At 38.5% G+C, this 19,652-nt stretch overlaps 1 protein-coding gene and 1 long non-coding RNA gene across 2 annotated transcripts in view; one reads left to right on the top strand and one right to left on the bottom strand.

The window, feature by feature from the left end:
- nkx1.2lb (NK1 transcription factor related 2-like,b) overlaps positions 1 to 17,758 on the bottom strand; it is a 49,784-nt gene extending 32,026 nt beyond the window's left edge. Inside the window, exons 1-2 of the mRNA XM_077578327.1 lie at positions 17,102 to 17,758; positions 15,618 to 15,825 (exon numbers count right to left, since the gene is read on the bottom strand). Coding sequence (XP_077434453.1) covers positions 15,618 to 15,825; positions 17,102 to 17,398 — 505 coding nt within the window. The 5' untranslated portion in view covers positions 17,399 to 17,758. The remainder of the gene's footprint in view (positions 1 to 15,617; positions 15,826 to 17,101) is intronic.
- On the top strand, positions 56 to 2,052 carry LOC144059541 (uncharacterized). The gene is made up of 5 exons (XR_013295679.1): positions 56 to 162; positions 952 to 1,012; positions 1,212 to 1,255; positions 1,331 to 1,393; positions 1,478 to 2,052. It is a non-coding gene; the product is annotated as an uncharacterized LOC144059541 (long non-coding RNA).
- Positions 17,759 to 19,652: the final 1,894 nt, after the last annotated feature.

Below are 19,652 nucleotides of genomic sequence, written 5' to 3'. Positions count from 1 at the left end.
AATTTTAAATTAAATTTCGGCACACGCACGCAAGCGCGCGAGGTGAGGTGGACGTCGGACGACATCTGATGATCATCAGACGCGTCAAGGAGGCAGCGTTTTTTTCTTTTGTTTTTCATGCTGTTCGACAATCCAGACGGCAACTAAACGGCGAATGGAAAGGTGAGTAAAATAATTATTTCTTTGTACTATGTATCTGTTTCAAATACCCCGGGATAACAAAGTGCAAAGTACAGCTGCTATCACTGTTGCGGCAGTGTAGTGTGTTGAAAAGAGTTTGTTAAAGCACCCCCGTGGCTGTTCGCTAACTAGGTACAGTATGCTAGTTCTGTGTAAAAGTGAGTATTTCTATCGCTTTACCTCTACCGTGGGCTACAAACGAACAAATTTCAATTCTCGTGGTTACGTACGTAGTTTTCGAGCCGAGGCAGCAGCGAGAGAATTAAAAAGTTTGTCTCCCACGCACCTCCTCTGGCTAATAGCTAGCTAACAACGATAGCTATTGCAATATAAATTAGAGCATTTCTGTCGTGTTACTTTTTAGTTACCCTCAAACAAATGTATGTTTCGGGTGTTTTTTTATCTCACGTTGTGCTTGTGCGCGTGTGTGAGGGAGCAGGTTCAGTAAGATGTTGTGTAGTACTGTTGAGTACTCAGGACAATTGTCCAACTTTTTTGTGCTCACAAAATACCAGTGCTGCTTACATTGCATAAATCCGGTCAACTTGGATGACTCAAACTTGTGCCAGTAGGCTGATCTGCACACATATTTTTTATAGGTTGAAGTTAGAGTGAAGATTAAATAATCAGTATAAGAGTAAGTATTTGTTTATATATATATATATATATATATATATATATATATATATATATATATATATATATATATATATATATATATTATAAAAGCCAATACACGTAACTGTTGAGTGATTGTTTCTTATGTTACAGTAAAGTGTGGAGAGTGTCAGTAACATCTGAGAGAAGCCAGTTGTCTGAACTGATGTTGACGGTATGTAATTGTTGTTTCTTTTATGTAATATATGTATTATTTAATTTGTACTGTATTTGGTTATTTTGTGTAATATTGTATATTTTTGCAGTTGATAATATTGCATATTATTTTGTCTGAGAAACTCAAATGACTCGTAACTTGTGCCAGTAGGCTGAACTGAAGTGATTAATTATTCTTTGTGTGTTGTGAAATACAGGTTATTTTAAAGTTACGGTGAAGTATAAAGATGCAGTACTAGTAGTAAGTATTTCTCAAAACAAGAGCCAGTATTCTGAACTGTTGTTGACAAAGTGATTCATTATTTCTTGTGTTCAGCTGCTCACATACAGATATTTTATAGGTTGAAGTTAGAATGAAGATTAAAGAATCAGTATAAGAGTAAGTCTTCGTTCATATATATATATTTTTTTATAAAAGCCAATACACGTAACTGTTGTTGAGTGATTGTTTCTTTTGTTACAGTGAAGTGTGGAGAGTGTGAGCAATATTCAGAGAAAAACAATCGTCTGAACTGATGTTGACAGTACGCGATTGTTTCTTATATACAATATATGTATTATTTTGTACTTTGTATTTTAACATATTTTGTGTAATATTTTATATTTTTGCAGTTGACAATATTGTATATTAGTTTCTCATGTGTTCTCTTTAATGTTTTTTGTCTAAAATATGTATTTTTGACCAATTTGTAATTTCTGCACATCTTTTTCAATAATTATTTGTTGCATTTTTAGATTTACAAATATCTAATATTTGTATTTTTCTCACTTTCTTTTGATCAAACTTTTTTGCACCATAGCTAGCTAATATTTTTTGACAAAACACACATAAAGCTGTTTTGCTTTGACTCTCGTTAAATATATTATTATTATTGTTGTTATTATCGTTGTCGTTGTTATTGTTATTATTGTGAATGCGTATCAAAGTTTTTATGGTTAGATCTAGTTTCACCTTGCTTTCAATGTGTCCAGTTGTAAGGCAGGGGAAAAACATCTTGTTGGATTCTCTGTGTTCATACCTTGTCAAACGGTTGAAAATGTTGCAGTTAAATAAATGTTAAATTTGAATGTGTTGATCGTTAAATTTATTTCTAGGTTCTGCCTCAATAAAAGTACAGTAATTACAAGAAAACTATCAATTACAAGTAGCAGGATGCAAATTAATGTATGCTCACCAAATATGTTCAGCGGTAACAAACATTAGCATTCTGTATATTCTGTATAAGATGGCTTTTCATTCATTTTTTACATTAGTAATTAGTGTGAGGATTAAATGTATTTCATGGTATTACTATTCACTGTTCCTCTGAATCAGTTAAATACATTTTTTTTTTTTAAACTTTTGTCAGTTAAGCCCATGCCTCACTCAGCAGCTCAGGCTTGCGAGGGTGCGTGCACGTAGCTAGAGTTTGTTTTCGTCAGGTTTCATTCAAGACTAGGCTGACCTTCCAAAATCATTTTTATGCTCAGTTTTTCTTGTCAACTTTTGAACATGTTAAAAAATTTATTTGCGACTATAAAAACGGTTTGCAAGCATAAAATGGGTTCAACACTCTTGGCAATGTTTTGCAGTCTTTAAAGAGACTCGGTGAAATGCCATCACTCGCAATGCGCGCACCCTCTCAAGCCTTCGCTGCTCAGTGAGACACGGTCTTAAGTGACAAAAGTACCGGTAATAAAATGTTAAATATAAAGAAGAACATTAAAATAGTGATACCGTTGAAGACATCTTCAGACGTGCGAAGACATCTTAAGATATCTTGAGACATCTCAAGACACTCATATTTCCAAGACGTCTGAAAGCATTTTAAGACCCAAGTCTATAGACATGTCTTGTAAACACCCATCTTGATTTATCAAGACGTCTCACTACATGTCTATAGACACATCTTATAGACATGTCTTTACTTTAGAAGACATCTCAAGAGGTCTCAAAAATATGTCTTAAGACATAATTTAAGATGTCTTGAGACACATTGATGGCTGAGTATGTAAATATGTCTCTTGTTACAGATACAACTAAGACATAAAAAAGTGGATGCTTATCTATGTTTATTAATCTTTCTTTCCAAAAAAGAATCAAGAAGAGAAGTGATAAAGAATGGAATCGTTAAGCAGAATCGAAAACGGAATCGGAATCGTAAAAATCTTATCAATTCCCATCCCTACCCTCATGCTGTCGAGTTGTTGCCCAGTCGTTTCCCCCCACGTTTTGCCTTGCTTGTTTTTTTTTAACCTTGCTGTTTTCTTGCCTAGCAAGCACCTTGTTTTTTTCCTTATTTTTGTTTTATTAAATATTAGTTTTAAACGTCACCGCTGATTCTTCGCTCTGCTTCGCCGCATTTGGGTCCAACTCCAAGCCACAACGTGACACCTTCGTTCAACACATCTGGGAGTGTAAACTCCACTTCTTCAGAACACGGTAAGTCATATTCATAAACATGATGTGTTAAATAACTACCTTTAGTGCAATTATCAATTGATAGTTTGTGATAGTGTAGTAGTTGGGATTTTGATTGATAAATTAAATAACTGCTGTGATATGTCATTAATACTACAGTTGTGGGTTGTATAACTGCTCTCTACACTGCACAGCATGCACTCACGATATTTCATTCACTTAACGCACAACCAGCTTAGTAGTTCAAGTCTTTTTTTTTTCCTTTCGGCTTTTCCCTTCAGTGGTCGCCGCAGCGAATCAGTTGCCTCCATCTAAGCATCCTGCGCTCACACCTTCACTACCTTCATATCCTCTTTAACTACATACATAAACCTCCTCTTTGGTCTTCCTCTAGACCTCCTGCCTTGTATTTGGAAACTCAGCATCCATCTGTCAATATACTCACTATCTCTCCTCTGGACATGTCGAAACTATCTTAGTCTAGCCTCTCTGCTATTAAACTTATTTAATATTTGGAATAGAATATGCAAGTTAAGAATATTGTATATTTTCAGTGTGTTGGCATGCTCTCTGGCCCAACAAAGTCTTGAGCTTTGTCAGTGGACTCTGCTATTGGTTCTGCACCATCCTCCTGATTGTCTTAAGACATCCAGGTCTTCACAAGCATCCCTTCACAGATGTTGTGTAAAACACAGCAAGCTGTAAAGGTAAAATGACATTATTAGACTTGTGGAAGATAATAGTTCTGTGGAAGAACATGCTTTTTTGGGAGACACAATTTCTTTTTTTGATACATTCCTTAGTTGTTAGTATTTATTCACAGGTTTTTGTATCATACGGCTTCATATGGTATATCATGTTTGTCAGAAGAGGCACTGAGCGCTGAGCAGTTATTGCTGGCTCCTACAAGCTAAGAATAATAAATACTAAAGGCAAGAATAACACACAGTAAGTTTTTAGTAGTTACCTGTGATCACATAAGGAACATTCATGATATCCACATCTGGCGGTTAACTCAAGCATCGCCACCTGCTCTTAAGTCTTTTAAATGAACATTCAATGGTCATTCTGGCTCTGCTTAGACTGTAGTTGAAGGGGCGTTGGTCATCTGACAGTCCTCTGGGTATCCCTTCATGATCCAGTTAGTCAGAGGATAGGCTGGATGACCAGGAAGCATGATTGTCCTGCTGCTGTGGTACAACAGTTTTGAAATTAATGTCGTCTGTTTCTAATGCATTTTTTCAGTTTTGTTGACCAAGAATCACAATACTTACTTGTGGGAACAATGACCCCCCCCCCCCCCCCTCATATGTTCATATTATGTTGCATACTATACAGTAGATGTATATCAACTACAGTAATGAGCAGGGACCTATTTAAAAAGTGGCTATGAACATAAACATTATATTATTATTTCAATCATTATTAGATTTGCATCCTATCGCTCAGTAGTAGTAAATAATACAATAACTGCTACCTGGATCGATGATTACACACCGCTTGATGCCACCTTTTCCTGTTGAAATATTTGGTGTGGTTGTGTTGGGGTACTATTACCGGGATGTGCGTCCCATCAATGCATCCCCCGTAGCGGGGGTAGGAATCTTGATGTAATCTTGTTGCAGAGCAGTCAACGCTGTACACACCTCACAGACGACCATACACATCGTTGCCTCACCAATGCCAAAAAGGTGCGCAACAGTGTGGTACCCTGACCCTGTGTTTAACCACCACAAGGCAACTGCAACGCGTTTATCCACCGGTATTGCCAGCCTGAGATGCGTGTCCAGACGTGTTAGCCTTGGCCGGAAACAATCAGTCACCATATTAAAGGTTACTCGGCACATTCGAAAATTAGCAAGTCATTGGAAAACTAGCAAGGACCACATTTTCCCACCAGTCAGCGCTTTTTTGGGTGGCACCACACTTGTCACTGCACATAAAAGCCTGCATTGAGTGCAGCAGGAAACATTACTAAATATATTAGCCTCCACTGGCGTTGAAAATATCTGATGCGTCTGAAGTTTTATGCAATTCTACTTGACAATGCTAAGGCCAAAATACCGACATGAGAAACCTCCATGTTGTTGTTGCTACTTTCGCAGCAATATGACGCCAGTATGCACGCTAGGCGCTGCCTCCGTTCTAGGTCGTTGTTAAAGCAACCTGTCAGATGGGTTCATAATGTGGCTCAGTCTGAGCAGGGCCAGATCGGATTTGAACACTTGCTAAAAACAGTCTGCCCTAAAAATCGGATTTGAGGAGGAATCCGATTGGAGTCAGATATAGTCCTTTGGTTTTTCTTTTTTAAGACAAAAAGGTTTTCGTTTACCTTTGACTAGTTTCGGCGTCGACTGCTGCCTTCCTCAGAATCTGTCAAACTGACAGTTGTGACGCGTCTTCTTATCAGGTGATGTTTCTGTGTGTAGCCGGCGTGGCAGTACTGTCATGAAGCTCCACGCTGACTACGCTCTCCGTCGTGTGTTGTGGTTCCTTCGTCTTTGTTGAGTGTGTCCGGGCCCCGTTTCCTAATCCCTACTGGTTCTTTTCGCCATTGTTTGTTTTATTGTTCTTTTGTTCCAATGATGTTTGCTTTGTCCCAGTCCATGATGTGATTTTCTCGTTTGCAGTGGTCCGATATGGCAGTTTTTAAATTTTCTTGTGTGGCCCTTTACTTTTCTGCTCTGGTATAATGTGCTGCTGTTTCTCACATTCCTTTTGGTGTTCTTTTTTTTCCTATGTTGAAAGGTCTTCTCCTTTCCCCAACATAGGTTTTATTGCAGGTTATTTCGTCTCTCTGGACTTGCCAGCATCAATCACAGTTGCACAACAGATTTCTTATGATGATTGATTGATGATTGCACATCAGACCTGTTTTTAATGTTAATGCCAGATCTAAACTGAGTGTGAAAAATCCAGGTTGAAAAATAGTTTACTGCAGGAATCTTTTTTTTTTTGTTCCATAGTTTCCTTTTCTTTTTCTTTTTCTTTTTTGCTTTCTTCAGGGATTTCTCAAGTATGTGTAATTTATATACTGTATTGTCTTTAATGGTGCTGGTGTTATGTTTTTGTATTTAAAATTGTAATAAAGTAATCCAAGAAATATAATATATTGATTGTTGCTTTGGTGGCAAGTCCATTTTTTGTGGGTCCAGGTGGGGTGGAGGTGAGGTTGGGGAGCTCCGGTGGTTATTGGAAATGGGGGAGGGGGGGCGCCAAGAGATTATTTTGCCTTGGGAGCAAATCTCGCAAGAACCGCCTCAGGACTCGACCAAGGCCAACTATGTTTTGATTATTGAAAATTAGCGTCATCCTTCAAAATAAACTGAAATAAAGCCCCCCCACCTTTTTTTTTATTTTTATTTTTTATTTTAACAACATAAGGAAGAAGTAAGAAAGGCGCTAAAATGCATGAAAAATGGCAGTTGGTCCTGATGACATACCTGTGAAGGTATGGAAGCATCAAGGAGAGGTGGCTGTGGAGTTTTTGACCAGGCTGTTTAACAGAACTCTAGAGGGTGAGAAGATGCCTAAAGAATGGAGGAAAAGTGTTATTTTGTCTATTTTCAAGAACAAGGGCAACGTGCAGAGTTGCAGTAACTAGTGAGAAATCAAGTTAATTAGCCACACAATGAAGTTATAGGAAAGAGTAGAGGAAGCTAGACTCACAACAGAAGTGAGTATTTGTGAACAACAGTATGATTTCATTGATGAGAAATATAATATATAACTAGAGCCATTTTAGAGATCAGTGGTGACATTTTTAGAGTGGGCATGCTGGAGTGACACAGATCCGAGCGCCTGATATGTATTCTATGTATATATAGGTATTAACACCATGAACAAAACACTAAAGAGAATAATAATCAGACCTGCTATAGCATTTTTATTTTATTTTCATCAGTCATCTGTGATGATGAGACAAATAAATTATAGAAAGTTTCCACTTACCCCTTGCAATGTACTTACGTAGGACTAGTCATCGCTGTTTGGTGCACTGAATGAGTTTTTCTATGGAAATTTGAGATGTCCTACTGTGTGAGTGGTCATTGAATGCACCTTGAGTCTGCTGCCAAAGGCGAGTACTTGCTTTTCTTTTGCTTCTCCACGCATCGTTCATTAAATATAAAACTGAAATAAAAGCATGTTTTCGTGTCTTTAAATGAAAAGACGGGCCGTAGTAATCGCGCGTAGTGGTGTGACATCATTGAGTGCCCGCTCCCGCGGAAGGGGATAGCCTACGATATTTTTCGGGGGTAAGTACATTGGCACAACACCTGTTACGCACTGGGCACTCTCGACCCCGCTTTGTGGGGCCTCGACTTACCTTTACCTCCGCGTATGTGAAAGAATTGATTTAATTTCACTCAATATGGGCTCCAGGAGAGGACCTCAAATTTTCTCGGGGCACAAACCATCGATCCCAACTACGCACCAGGCGCTCTTGCCTGCCCTCCAGGCACTCTCGGCCTTTGCCTTCAGCTCCGTATACGTCCAAGAAATGTATTTAATTTCACTCACTATGGGCAAAAGAGGTACACAAAATTTGATGCACACACAGTGTAATGTAACCAGCTCCGTGGTGAGTGAAATGACCCAATCAAATGCCCACAAATTCGCCAATACGTTTGAATTCACAGTATGTGGAAATGGCTCATACCCACGAGCAAGCAAGCCATTTATTTTTCTCTTCTCGTAAGTCCTGGCCACTTGGAATCAGGTGAGCCTTGGCCACGCCTACCAAAATATGCCCGTTTGAAACTGGGCTCACAGTAGACCATCTTGTGGAGACTATTTATACAATAAGGCATATGACAATATGCTGGATGATTATGGGGAAAATAATAATCACGATTATTTTGATTGAGATTGAAATCATGATTAATAAAACAATTATTCATTGATTTTAAAACTTTTTTTTCAACTACTAAAACTGAACTACTCAAAACTATAATCATAGCCTTACGCCCATTCATCTCTGAACACTTAATTCTTGAATACTATTCTTGAACACTGGTGGCGGGGCTCGAAGGCAAGTGTCTGGTGACCAGGCCTGTACCCATGGGGCCCAGCCGGGCACAGCCCGAAAAGGCAACATGGGGCCCCCTTTCCCATGGGCTCACCACCTGTGGGAGGGGCCAAAGGCGGGGGCCTTGGCGGTCTGACCCCGGCGACTGAAGGTAGCTCTTGGGACATGGAATGTCACCTCTCTGGCGGGGAAGGAGCCCAAACTGGTGTCCGAGGCCGAGAAATTCCAACTAGATATAGTCTGATTTACCTCCTCACACAGCAGGGGTTCTAGTACCAATTCTCTTGATAGGGGTTGGACTCTCTTACACTCTGGAGTTGCCCACAGTGAAAGGCGCGATGGATGGACTATTCTTTTTGTCAAGTATAACATAATTCTATAAATATATGACTTTCAAGCCTCTTACATTTCCGTTCTTAACTTTCAAACTTAAGCATTACATTAAACTCTTTATAATATTAATTTTATCTTGTGTTATTTTCACAAGTCTGGGGACTTAGTGGGTGTTAGGAAAATTGTACAATTAGTTATCACATGAATAAGCACTTTAATATTTGCTGCTATGAATAATTGCTTCTGCTTGCAAAGAAGAATGCTTGCTTCCACACATAGTCAGATTAGGACATCATATCTAAGATGACTCATGCAATGAAGAATTGCTTCTGCTTGTAATAAAGAATGCTTTACTCTGCCCCTACATAGCATATTAAGGTATCTAACAGCTGATTAACAGGAGATTACTCATGATGACTACAAAAGGAAGAACATCCAACCCAGCAGAATGAATTGGGCCAGTCCGCTAAAGACGCGCCTGTTGTCTGTTAAGAAATTATTGCAAACTTGACCACACATGTACTCAGCACTTACATGCACACACACATAGACAAACAAGTACACTGTGTTCCAACTATGTTGTCCCCCCCACCCCCCTGTAGAGTTTGAACACCCATGTAACCAGGGAGCACCCTAAAGAAATAAAAAGAGAGGGCTCGGCAGCTTCAAAGCGGTAGGAGGTTGTAACTGAGGCACACCCTTGGCCCGTTCTCCTTGCTAGCTTGTGAAAATGTACTAGGTGTCTTCTCTCTTTCATTGTGTTGTGTTTTTTATGAATGTCAGCTTATTGAACCTGACATTTAATTGGTCCTTCGAGCCCGGATCCCAACACACCTGACGTTTCCAGAGGCTGAGTTGACGTCTAGGGGAAAGACCGCGGCCGTGGCACAAAGACCCTTTCCGGGATCTTAGGCCTTGGCTCTGCGTCTGGAGATTGAGGGTTGACGGGAAGCCCCAAGGGGGGAAGACTCTCTGGTGAGTAGAAAACTCACACACTCATGAGGAATAAGTGAAATGTCTAGGTGACAGCGGCAAAAGTAAAGAAAAAACTGACATTACTAGTCCCTATCAGGTAGACAAAGTGATAGTCTATAAAACTGTGAAAAGGGCAACGGTGTCCTGTAACGTACTTAAACTCTGTGAAAAGACAGATTAATCTATAAAACTGTGAGACAGAGAAGTCTATAAAACTTTAAAAAGGGCGGCGGCTTCCTGTACGTACTTAAACTCGTGTGCATGTGTAAAAGTGTGAGTGGAAGTTTGCTACCTCATTTGAACAGGAAATTAGAATGACAACTGTCTGAGGAAGCAAAGGCAAGAATTCTCTGCCATATGTGGTAGAAGCTTGAGAATTACCTAAAACAGAAAGTAATTGTCACCCTGTTCAGGGACAAGTCAGTATAGTCACCCCAAGTGAACCACTGACTCCAACATGGGAAAAACAAACAGCAAAAAGGTTGATACAAATGATCTGAAACAAAACTTTATGTGTAAGGACTGGAAATTTGTAGAAAGCCAATGTCCTTCTAAAATAAAACATCTAAATTTGTGGATAACAAAATACGACTTTGCTGGCCAGCTCAACACACAAAAATAACCAACCTGCAGGACAAAATAAAAATCACACGAAAAAATTATCAAAAGAAAAATTAATAAAGGTGGTTATAAAGATGCAGAATTTTGGATGGTAATAGCTTAAAGGAGAAATGAAGGAAAAGTTAAAAGGACATATATATGATAAGATACATAGATAACGCAAATCTGGTTTGTTAAATACAAGTTTGCTTTGAGTAAGTAATGATTTTCGGCCATGACCATTGTGTAAAGCATGTATAGCATGGGTGTATCTCGGATCCATGCGGGTTCCAGTAGGTCTTCTGCAATATTTGCGGTGGTTGTGATGTAATTCAACCGAAGATTCATCAGAGAAATCCACCTTCTGCCCAGAAAACAGTAAAGTTTGGTGGCGGAAAAATCATGGTCTGGGGTTACATCCAGTATGGGGCCTTTAAGAGATTTGCAGGGTGGAAGGCAATATCAATAGCCTAAAATATCAAGACGTATTGGCTACCTCTTACATTCCCAACCATAAAAGGGGTCAAATTTTGTAGCAGGATGGCGCTCCATCGCATACTTCCATCTCTACATCAAAGTTCCTTAAGGCGAAGAAGATCAAGGTGCTCCAAGACTGGCCAGACATGAACATCATTGAGCATGTCTGGGGTAAAATGAAAGAGGAAGCATGGAAGACCAAACCAAAGAATCTTGATAAACTCTGGGAGGCATGTAAGACTGCTTTCTTTGCTATTCCTGATTACTTGTATGAATCATTGCCGAATCGCATGGATGCAGTCCTTCAAGCTCATGGAAGTCATACAAGATATTAGATATGGCTCTCACAGCACCACTACTTCATTCTCTGATGTTATGTAACTTTTTTTTGTATTTGAAGTCAATTATTTCTTCCATTTTCACATGACTTTTTGTAGGCAACAAAACTTTTGTCTTGCCAAAATCTGACCTTTCTGTGTTCATTAAATGATCAAAATTTCTTCAGTGAAGCAAATTTATTTTTGTATATTAAACATCATTTGGGAGGGTTTTAGCTTTTATATGAGCCTTTTCCAAAACCAATGGGTTAATTAAAAGTCAGGTTATAAGCTGGTGTTTCTAGAAAATGGATAAGCGACAAGACTTTTGTCAGGGACTGTATATATATCGAATTAAGATTACCAGTTTGAGAGGAGTAAAAATAAATACATGCCATGGTGACTCATTGAATCAGGGCTCCATTGATGCGGTCTTTTTATGGTGGTGGTTTATGCACTTAACTCCAGGTAAAACTCTGCGTTGATCAAACTAACTCAAATCAGCTGGCCTGGAACAGAAAATGCTGAGTTTCCTTTCTCAAGGTAGGTCAACTCACTGTTCAGGGTTAGTCTCAGATTTTGTTGAACCTGCTTTGTGAAATGGACCCCAGGACTCCCAGGAACCTGAATTTGTGGACTCTAAATTAAAGTCATAGGTCACGGTACCACTGCATTATTTTATAAACACACAGCAAAATCGCCAGTGTTAGATTAACACGGAGAGTGTTAAATCTAACAATAGAAAAATGTTTAGTGTTCACACCAATGAGTGTAAATCTGACGCTTTTGAAAGTGTTACTTTTTTCACACTTAACCAATGTTACGCTAACACTGTATAGCGTAAAAAATATACGAATATTTGAATGTATTGCACTAGTGTCAGTGTTAAAAATTTATCTGAAACTACACTTTATTTACTCTGGTAAATTGTACTTCATTTATACAATCATTTTTCCTCCTTACAAGGCCCTCAAAGCGCTTTACATTTTGGTTAAAGCAACTGGGGGTTCAGTATCTTGCTCAAGGATACTTTGACAGTCACACATGGCCTGGGATCGAACCTGCACTTTCAGGGTTGGGAGAAGACCACTCTACCACTGAGCCACACCGCCCCAACAACAATAACTGGATGTATTGCTATTGAAATGTCAACAGCGCGTTGGAAAATTGGAAAGTTTCTCCTTCACCGGAAATGAGGGCGTGGTCAATTTAACACTCAAGGTAGTGCTATTCAGGTTAGACCCAACATCCACCCCAACACTCAAGGAAATTTACTCTGACAGTGTAACTTTTTATCATAACAGTGCTAAAAAAAAAAGAGAGAAAAAAAATACTTCTAACTGCATATTTGTTCGAACACTGGAAATTTAACACTAAACGATTTGCTGTGTAGCATTACAGTTATTTTGAAAAAGTGCTACATCACAGCATTATGTTAAAGGTGTAGAAGGCAAATAGTTGAGGGTTCTTCTGGATTTGGGCCCTGTACTCCATTAGAATGGATCCACCCCTGAACTGAACAGCAGCTGAATGACATCTCCACATTCAGAAACAAAACTTGAACAATAACTTCTACTAAGATGACAATCTTTGTGGCAGTTGTGTGCAATGTTCACAAATCACGGAAAATAGAGCAAACCTTCTGAAACTGAATTATTTTTATTCACCCAGGCATTATGAAGGAAAATGTTATAACCATTTTACTTGAAAATATGCTGTTGGTCTTTAAGAGGAGCTCACACTCTTCAGGGTTCCCCTCTGTCTTGACCATTAATGAACTTGCATTATGTTTGCTTTACTGTTTTACTGTTCTACTATTTTAGCACATCTGCCCTCTCGTTGCAATGCATAAACAGTCCCTTATAAAATGGGGAAGGGCATGGGACATGTTTTGGTTTGAGCAGCCACTGTGGGGATGTGTAATAAGTTGTGGCATACTATATTACAATGCCCTCAATTCACATTTATCTTAATGACTTGTTTTAATTGCATAATTATTGTTTTTGTATCAATGTACTCTGTTATACGTTCGGTAAATGGATATCACTTCCTAAAACAAATTTTACAAATGCTGTGTCACATAATTACATTTCTCGTATAAAACTTGCTTACGCTTAGAAATCAAAATGATAAAGACCCAAAAGTCTTTATTATCTATATTTGGCATACAAATAGTGGCTATTCATAATCACAATTTGAAAGCCAACCATATGATTATGCTTCAATATTTAACTTATGAGCACAACCTTAAATGTACAAAAAATAAACATTGCTTAATGACACAAAAATGTGTCACCAAACTTCACATGAACATCTCCACTCAACTTCAACCTCTGAAAACATCAAAACAATTTTGTCACATTAATTAGGATTTTTATAGGCATTAAGCCGTTTTCTCACCAAACAGTAGGCTCATAAGTTTACATATGTAATCTTTCAAGCACAACTGTACAAAATGTTTTATGTTTATTGTGCTTTATTTTGTTTTATTTACTTTTATCATTTATGCAATATATACAATTGTCATCGAGTTTATGTATTTAATCGTTGTAGTTTCACCTATTAGCAAAATAATGTAGTGTCAAAAACAGCTCTATTGTACAAATATGGTAAATGGTAAATGGACTTCATCTATATAGCGCTTTACTACACCATATGTTGCCCAAAGCGTTTTACTATCAAGCCTCACATTCACCCATTCATACATCAGTGGTCTACTGCTGCCATGCAAGGCACTGCCAGGTCCACTGAGAGCAAATCGGGGTTCAGTGTCTTGCTCAAGGACACTTCGACATGGTCACCATTTTTTACTGGACACTGGGCCCCTCACATTTGCCTTCAAGACGTAACAGTATAGTATACAGCTAAATTTGTTCTCTGCTTTTATATCATCCATTAGGATGGACGTATAAACTCTTTAGGTGTTTGCAACACTGATTTATTTTATTTATTTTGAGAAAGCAATAATATCCATATTGTTTTTCTAAAATGTTGATTAATGGCCTACCAATGCATCATTGTGAGAATTGTATTTTGCCCCTGCATGTAACGAAATGCAACACACACCTGTCACTCAGTATGATGCAAACCAGTTCCACCACTGCAAACGGCAAGCAAAATTATAAATATGTATTTTTATTTATGTCTTTTCTTATTTATTTTTAGAAATGTTTCCGAAAGTAATTCTGAGTGCAGATTTGCTGATGACATACGTTTATTATTTCCATCTTACTTGAACCTCACCATCTCCACTGAAATGATTTAGATTTCATTTAGAGTGAAATAATAACATCCATCTAATATAACATCGTTGCACTTGCACGTACTCACGCTAGCACGCGCGCGCTTACACACTCTTGCATAATAGGAAAAGGTTTATTTCCTCAGATATCTACTTACTAGAAACCCTGATGACAACTTTAATAGATGAGGCCTGTCGCCTTGATAGTACAGTAATGATTATAAGAACCTGTTGACAGCTGTTCGAAATCTGTCTTTAAGGCCACATTGCGGCCTGTCTTGACAAAGCCTAGCGGTATGACACACTCCGAGATAGGCCCGAGCAGACAGAATAAAATTGGAAGGCTGCGGTGCAAACGACGGCCATATACTATTACTGATATTTATTATTTACGCATTGAAATAAATGAATACATTTTGAAAAGTAATTTCCTCCGTCGCAGTGTGTGAGTCTGCTACAGGCCTCACACAAGTGAGCTACTTGAAATGAAATTCAACCGACCCGACAACACAAAACAGTACGATGTTCTGAGCTGACCAAACGTTGCACGTTTTGATCGTACAACCTTCTGCAAATAAACGAAATATAGTAGGCCTGTATGGTGACACAATTGTCTGTAAAACAAACTAATCGTTGCATTTCCTGGTGTAAAGAGATAATGAAGCATTTAGTAATGATATTATAAACGTAAAATAACATGAAAAATATGTTTTAGGCTATAAATTATATGAGGATCTTTTCACTTTTTGACATATAGCCTACGTTCAAATTAAAAACCTTAACTATAGTCTGCATGTCAAGCGGATTAAAGGAAATAGTGAAATGTCAATAATTATGGTTAGTAGCCAGACAAGAAAATATTTCATTTTTGTATATTATGTATAGTGCCTTTTATTATTTAATATCAAACAAATTGTCCCAAAAGCTATACGCATTCATATTGTTCCGAAAACCTCATTGGAAATAGACTATTTAAAACGGCGTCAGTAATTATATTATTCCTTCGAATCTTTTGATAAACCAATTCAGATAGGTAAAATGTTAATTACAAGATAAAGAAGGTAAAATACAATGGTTGTGTGAGTTTTTTAAATATTAAACATAGACAATGATTGATTGCCTTTAAACTGATCTGTACATGTTTTTAAAATGAAATGAACAAGCAAAACGTAAAACATGTCAAATAATATTATTATAAGATTTGTAAGTTAATAACGTGAAATGTCTTACTGCTGTGGTATTCCTGTGCGCCATACGTGTCATTATTGTGCTCCACGCCCGCTTCGCATTCACCAGTGGGCCCTCTGATGGCTCCACCTTGCGCAACCAGGCTGTGCTCATCCGGATGCTGTTGCTGGAGTCTCCGACTGCTGGTGAACTTGTTGGGGTCTAGAATGTCCAAGACGGAGAATGAGGTAGTCCGATGACCGGTGGGACCCTGGAAAAGCACATTCCAAATAAATCAATCAACTGTGCGCCAGTTTGACATTTTAGATTGAAAAACTCTTGAGGTTAATGAGAACGCACAGGAGAGTTTGTCGGACAACATGCAAAAGCGCAACAACGACAAACTCATTTTAAACAAATTAAATATGGTAACAATTAAGATTATCCATCCATCCATCCATCTTCTTAACTCACAACATACAAATGTTTTATCGGCGATTTTTGTCTTGATGCTGTTGTATCAATTTTCTCAAACATACACAAATAAATACCCACGATAAACAAAAAAGATAGATAGATAAATAGATAGAAACTTTAAAAATATTTCTCACAGAATTCGGTTTGTCATGTTGCACACTTGATTTATGTCTGTGTTCCGAGTGTCATGTCCAAAAACATATTGACCTTCAACGTTTTACAATACATTTACAAAACACTCTCGTACATTAAAAACAATGTTTTAATATTGTATTTTGAATTAATTAAATTGGAAATTAAGTTGGTTAATTATACTGGTAAAAAAAAATGATTTATATATCATAACGAGACTATAAACGTACACCCACACACGAAGACGGGAGCGTAAGTGATACCATTAGAATTTCCAAGTACCATCATGGTAATTAGGGAGTACCATCATGGTAATTAGGGACAAAAATGTGTTAATTCGGCCAGCGTGTCAATGTGAAGAGTAACCGAAATAATGACGAATGTGTCACCGTTTTTAAGAATCTACCAAGGTTCTTGTATCGCAACATCCATGAATATTACATTCATTACAGTTTTCAATAATTTTAGCCATGTTTATGTCAAGGTTCCAAGGAAGATTTTAAATTATTTTTAATAGCATATTTTGTCGGTATTTTTATTTTATATGTATTTATAGTTATTTATATTTTGACACATTACACTGAAAAAATGGGGAGTGATATTTACTTGAAAAGTCTTAGTAAAGGTTGATGCACTCAGAAACTAAGTACATTTTACAAATTTTTACAATAATTAATTTTCTGATGTGAAAAAAAAACGTAACTAGATTTTTTCATGTAAATATCAATCCCCATTTTTCAGTCCTGGCTGTGCACTTATCGTGTCTGCAAGGATATTAATTTATGCCATTGCATATTCCAAATAAATTCTAAATCTAATTATTTCGATGGAAATCATTATTTTACTATATATATATATATATATATATATATATATATATATATATATATATATATATATATATATATATATATATAAGGAAACGTTCCTATCTCTACCTGCTGTGGTGGGACGAGCAACGGGTTTGTCGGTGGAGGTTCCGAGTGGTTCTGTGCATGACACTCTCTGATCCCGGACAGTCCGCTGGAGAACATCCCTTTTTCACCCGCAGCTGTTCCATTCTGTGTGTCCAAATGATCCGGGCTGCCTTTGGGTTGGACTCCTTCCTCGTTAAAGCTCGGCAATGGTTCTTCTCTTGTCACTGCAGCCTGAAATCCTGCTACGGCTCTCCCTCGATTTATCAGGGTCTGGACACCATCGCCCCCAGATCCCTGTACCACTATGTCGCGGTTCATGACTAGTCTTCCCGTGCCATATATTTAAAATCCAGATAAAAAAAAATAGCAAGAGCGTTGAAAACCAGAAGTAGCTCAGACCAAGCAGTACAAAATCAACTTTATGTTATTCATATCAAAGTAGCCAATTAGCTACTCTCCCACCAAAGGAGGTTTGAATAGTCCACTCAACATCCAGAGTTTTTTTTATTTCCCATAGGATTATGTGAGTGGCTTGAATTACTGGTTTCGCACGCGAAGTTCCGGTTTTGTCGTCTTGTCTTCCGCACCTCCTGTCATTGCCCGTTGCGCAGCACTTATCTAATCTGTTATTGCTCGACAAAACATCGCACTAACGTTTGTTCACAGCGACCTCGATCTCTGTGCGATCGGTCTGTTGCTGTCTTCTCCTTGCCCCAGGAGCCTGACAACATTCGAGGGGGGGGGGGGGGGGGGGGGGGGGGGTCGGCCCGCCCCCACAATAATTCTTTCCCACCTTCCATGTGAAGTTAAATAGGGCTTTCCTATAGCTATGCACAGCACGAGCGCGGCCACTGACTCCTTTTTTTCTGGGTCCTCCACACTCAGACCCATATGCAGAAATCAATTATAGGGGTAGGGGTGGTGCGGGTGGGGGGGGGGGGGGGTTGTGGAGGTGGGGGGGCAAGCTTCTTCAACCTAAATCGAATGTTCTTTGGATTGAATAGTGGTGTTGTAACAACTGCAAAAGTGCTCAGAAATATTTTTTGTAACTTAAAAGCGGCATTTCATTCTGAAATCTAAAAGACAAACAGAAAAAAAGTGCAGTTCTGTTTGGATTTATTCAACTCAAAAGTTTATTTGCAACAAAACGGCTCGCCATTTGTGTAAACTGTGTCCGAATGAATGACTCTGTGACCCAGCCCCTTCTATCTGGGATTGGCTAGTAGTTGCCTTCATTTGATTTTTAGATTTAAGGATGTACGATATAGACAAAATTTCATTTCTCAATATTTTTGCCATACATCTCTTTTCTGTGGCCTTTGACTAAGAAAGGGACTTCACATCGTTTCAGTGTTTTAGGGTGCCTTCTGTATTTTGTGTTTTTTTATTGATACTTATTTTATATACTTATTCACTTCCCTATATCCTGTTATTATTTGTTAATCTGAATTTTATTTGCCTTTGTATACTTACCTGCTAATGATATTTATCATAATTAATTTTATCTTGTGTTATTTTCTTTCACTTGTCTCTACTGCAAGACTGATTTATATTCCATATACAGCTTGTTGTATGCAGCTATGGATGCTTTTAAAGTGCTTTATAAATAAAGTTGAGTTGAGATATGTCGATAATATACAATAACGATATATGGGGTCAGTAAAAACTAAGGAAAAAGGATTTGTGAAGTGCTTTTAAAAAAAAATAGAACTTAATAACAGTTATCAACATTAACAAACTTGGCAATAAAAAAAACTGAATTCAACTCAAATTGTACTGCAACTGTGCTTAGTAATAAATAATTTTATGCTCCAATATAAGTTGTTGTTTGTGTGCCTGCGTGGGTCTGTTAACGCATTATTATACATTTTGACCATGCAGGTGTTGTGTGGCTTGACTGATTAAAATAAGTTTGCCACTTACATGTGAATGTTGTAACCAGTGGACTCAGGATTCCCAGCGTTGTTGTCTGCCTGGATCAAGTTTGGCGTTTGGTGGCTCCCATTACAATACGTTGCTTTGCATTACTTGTTTTAATGCACAAAACGACAGCGGCATGACATGCTCAGTGCACGGTCATTGGAACAGCGGGCGCGTGCGCTGCTCGTTAACCCGGAAGTAGATTTCTATTTTTATTATTTTTTGGGTGCACTCACACACATATGGGGTAGATGCCACGGACTTCCGACTTCCGGGTTTTACACATCAGCGCCATTTCCGGCCACTGCTGGCCGCACCCCAACTGTGCTCTCCCACTCATCTGCGGGAGGGCGTCTCGGCTATCTGAAGTGCTTCAGACACTGAGACAGACACTACACACTCGCAGCCTCGCACCTGTCGACAGGAACACGCAACCGAGGGACACAAAGGCGGAAGCGCAAGAACTGGGACATGGCCGACACGTCGCAAACCGGAAACGGAAACAAAGTTGATGCGTGAAAACCCGCAAGTCGGAAGTCCCGCCTCCTCCATGGTATATAGTCTGTATGGTCTCCCAGGCGGGGAAGCAAACTCACGCTAACCTGTACCAAATGCAAGTGACGGTAATCACTCCGCCACCCAGAGCCCCACC

This window comes from Vanacampus margaritifer, chromosome 10 (genome assembly GCF_051991255.1).
Source record: "Vanacampus margaritifer isolate UIUO_Vmar chromosome 10, RoL_Vmar_1.0, whole genome shotgun sequence".
Taxonomy (NCBI): Eukaryota; Metazoa; Chordata; class Actinopteri; order Syngnathiformes; family Syngnathidae; genus Vanacampus; species Vanacampus margaritifer.
The sequence above is the reverse complement of the archived record's forward strand: the minus strand, read 5'-3'. Positions and strand labels throughout refer to the sequence as shown.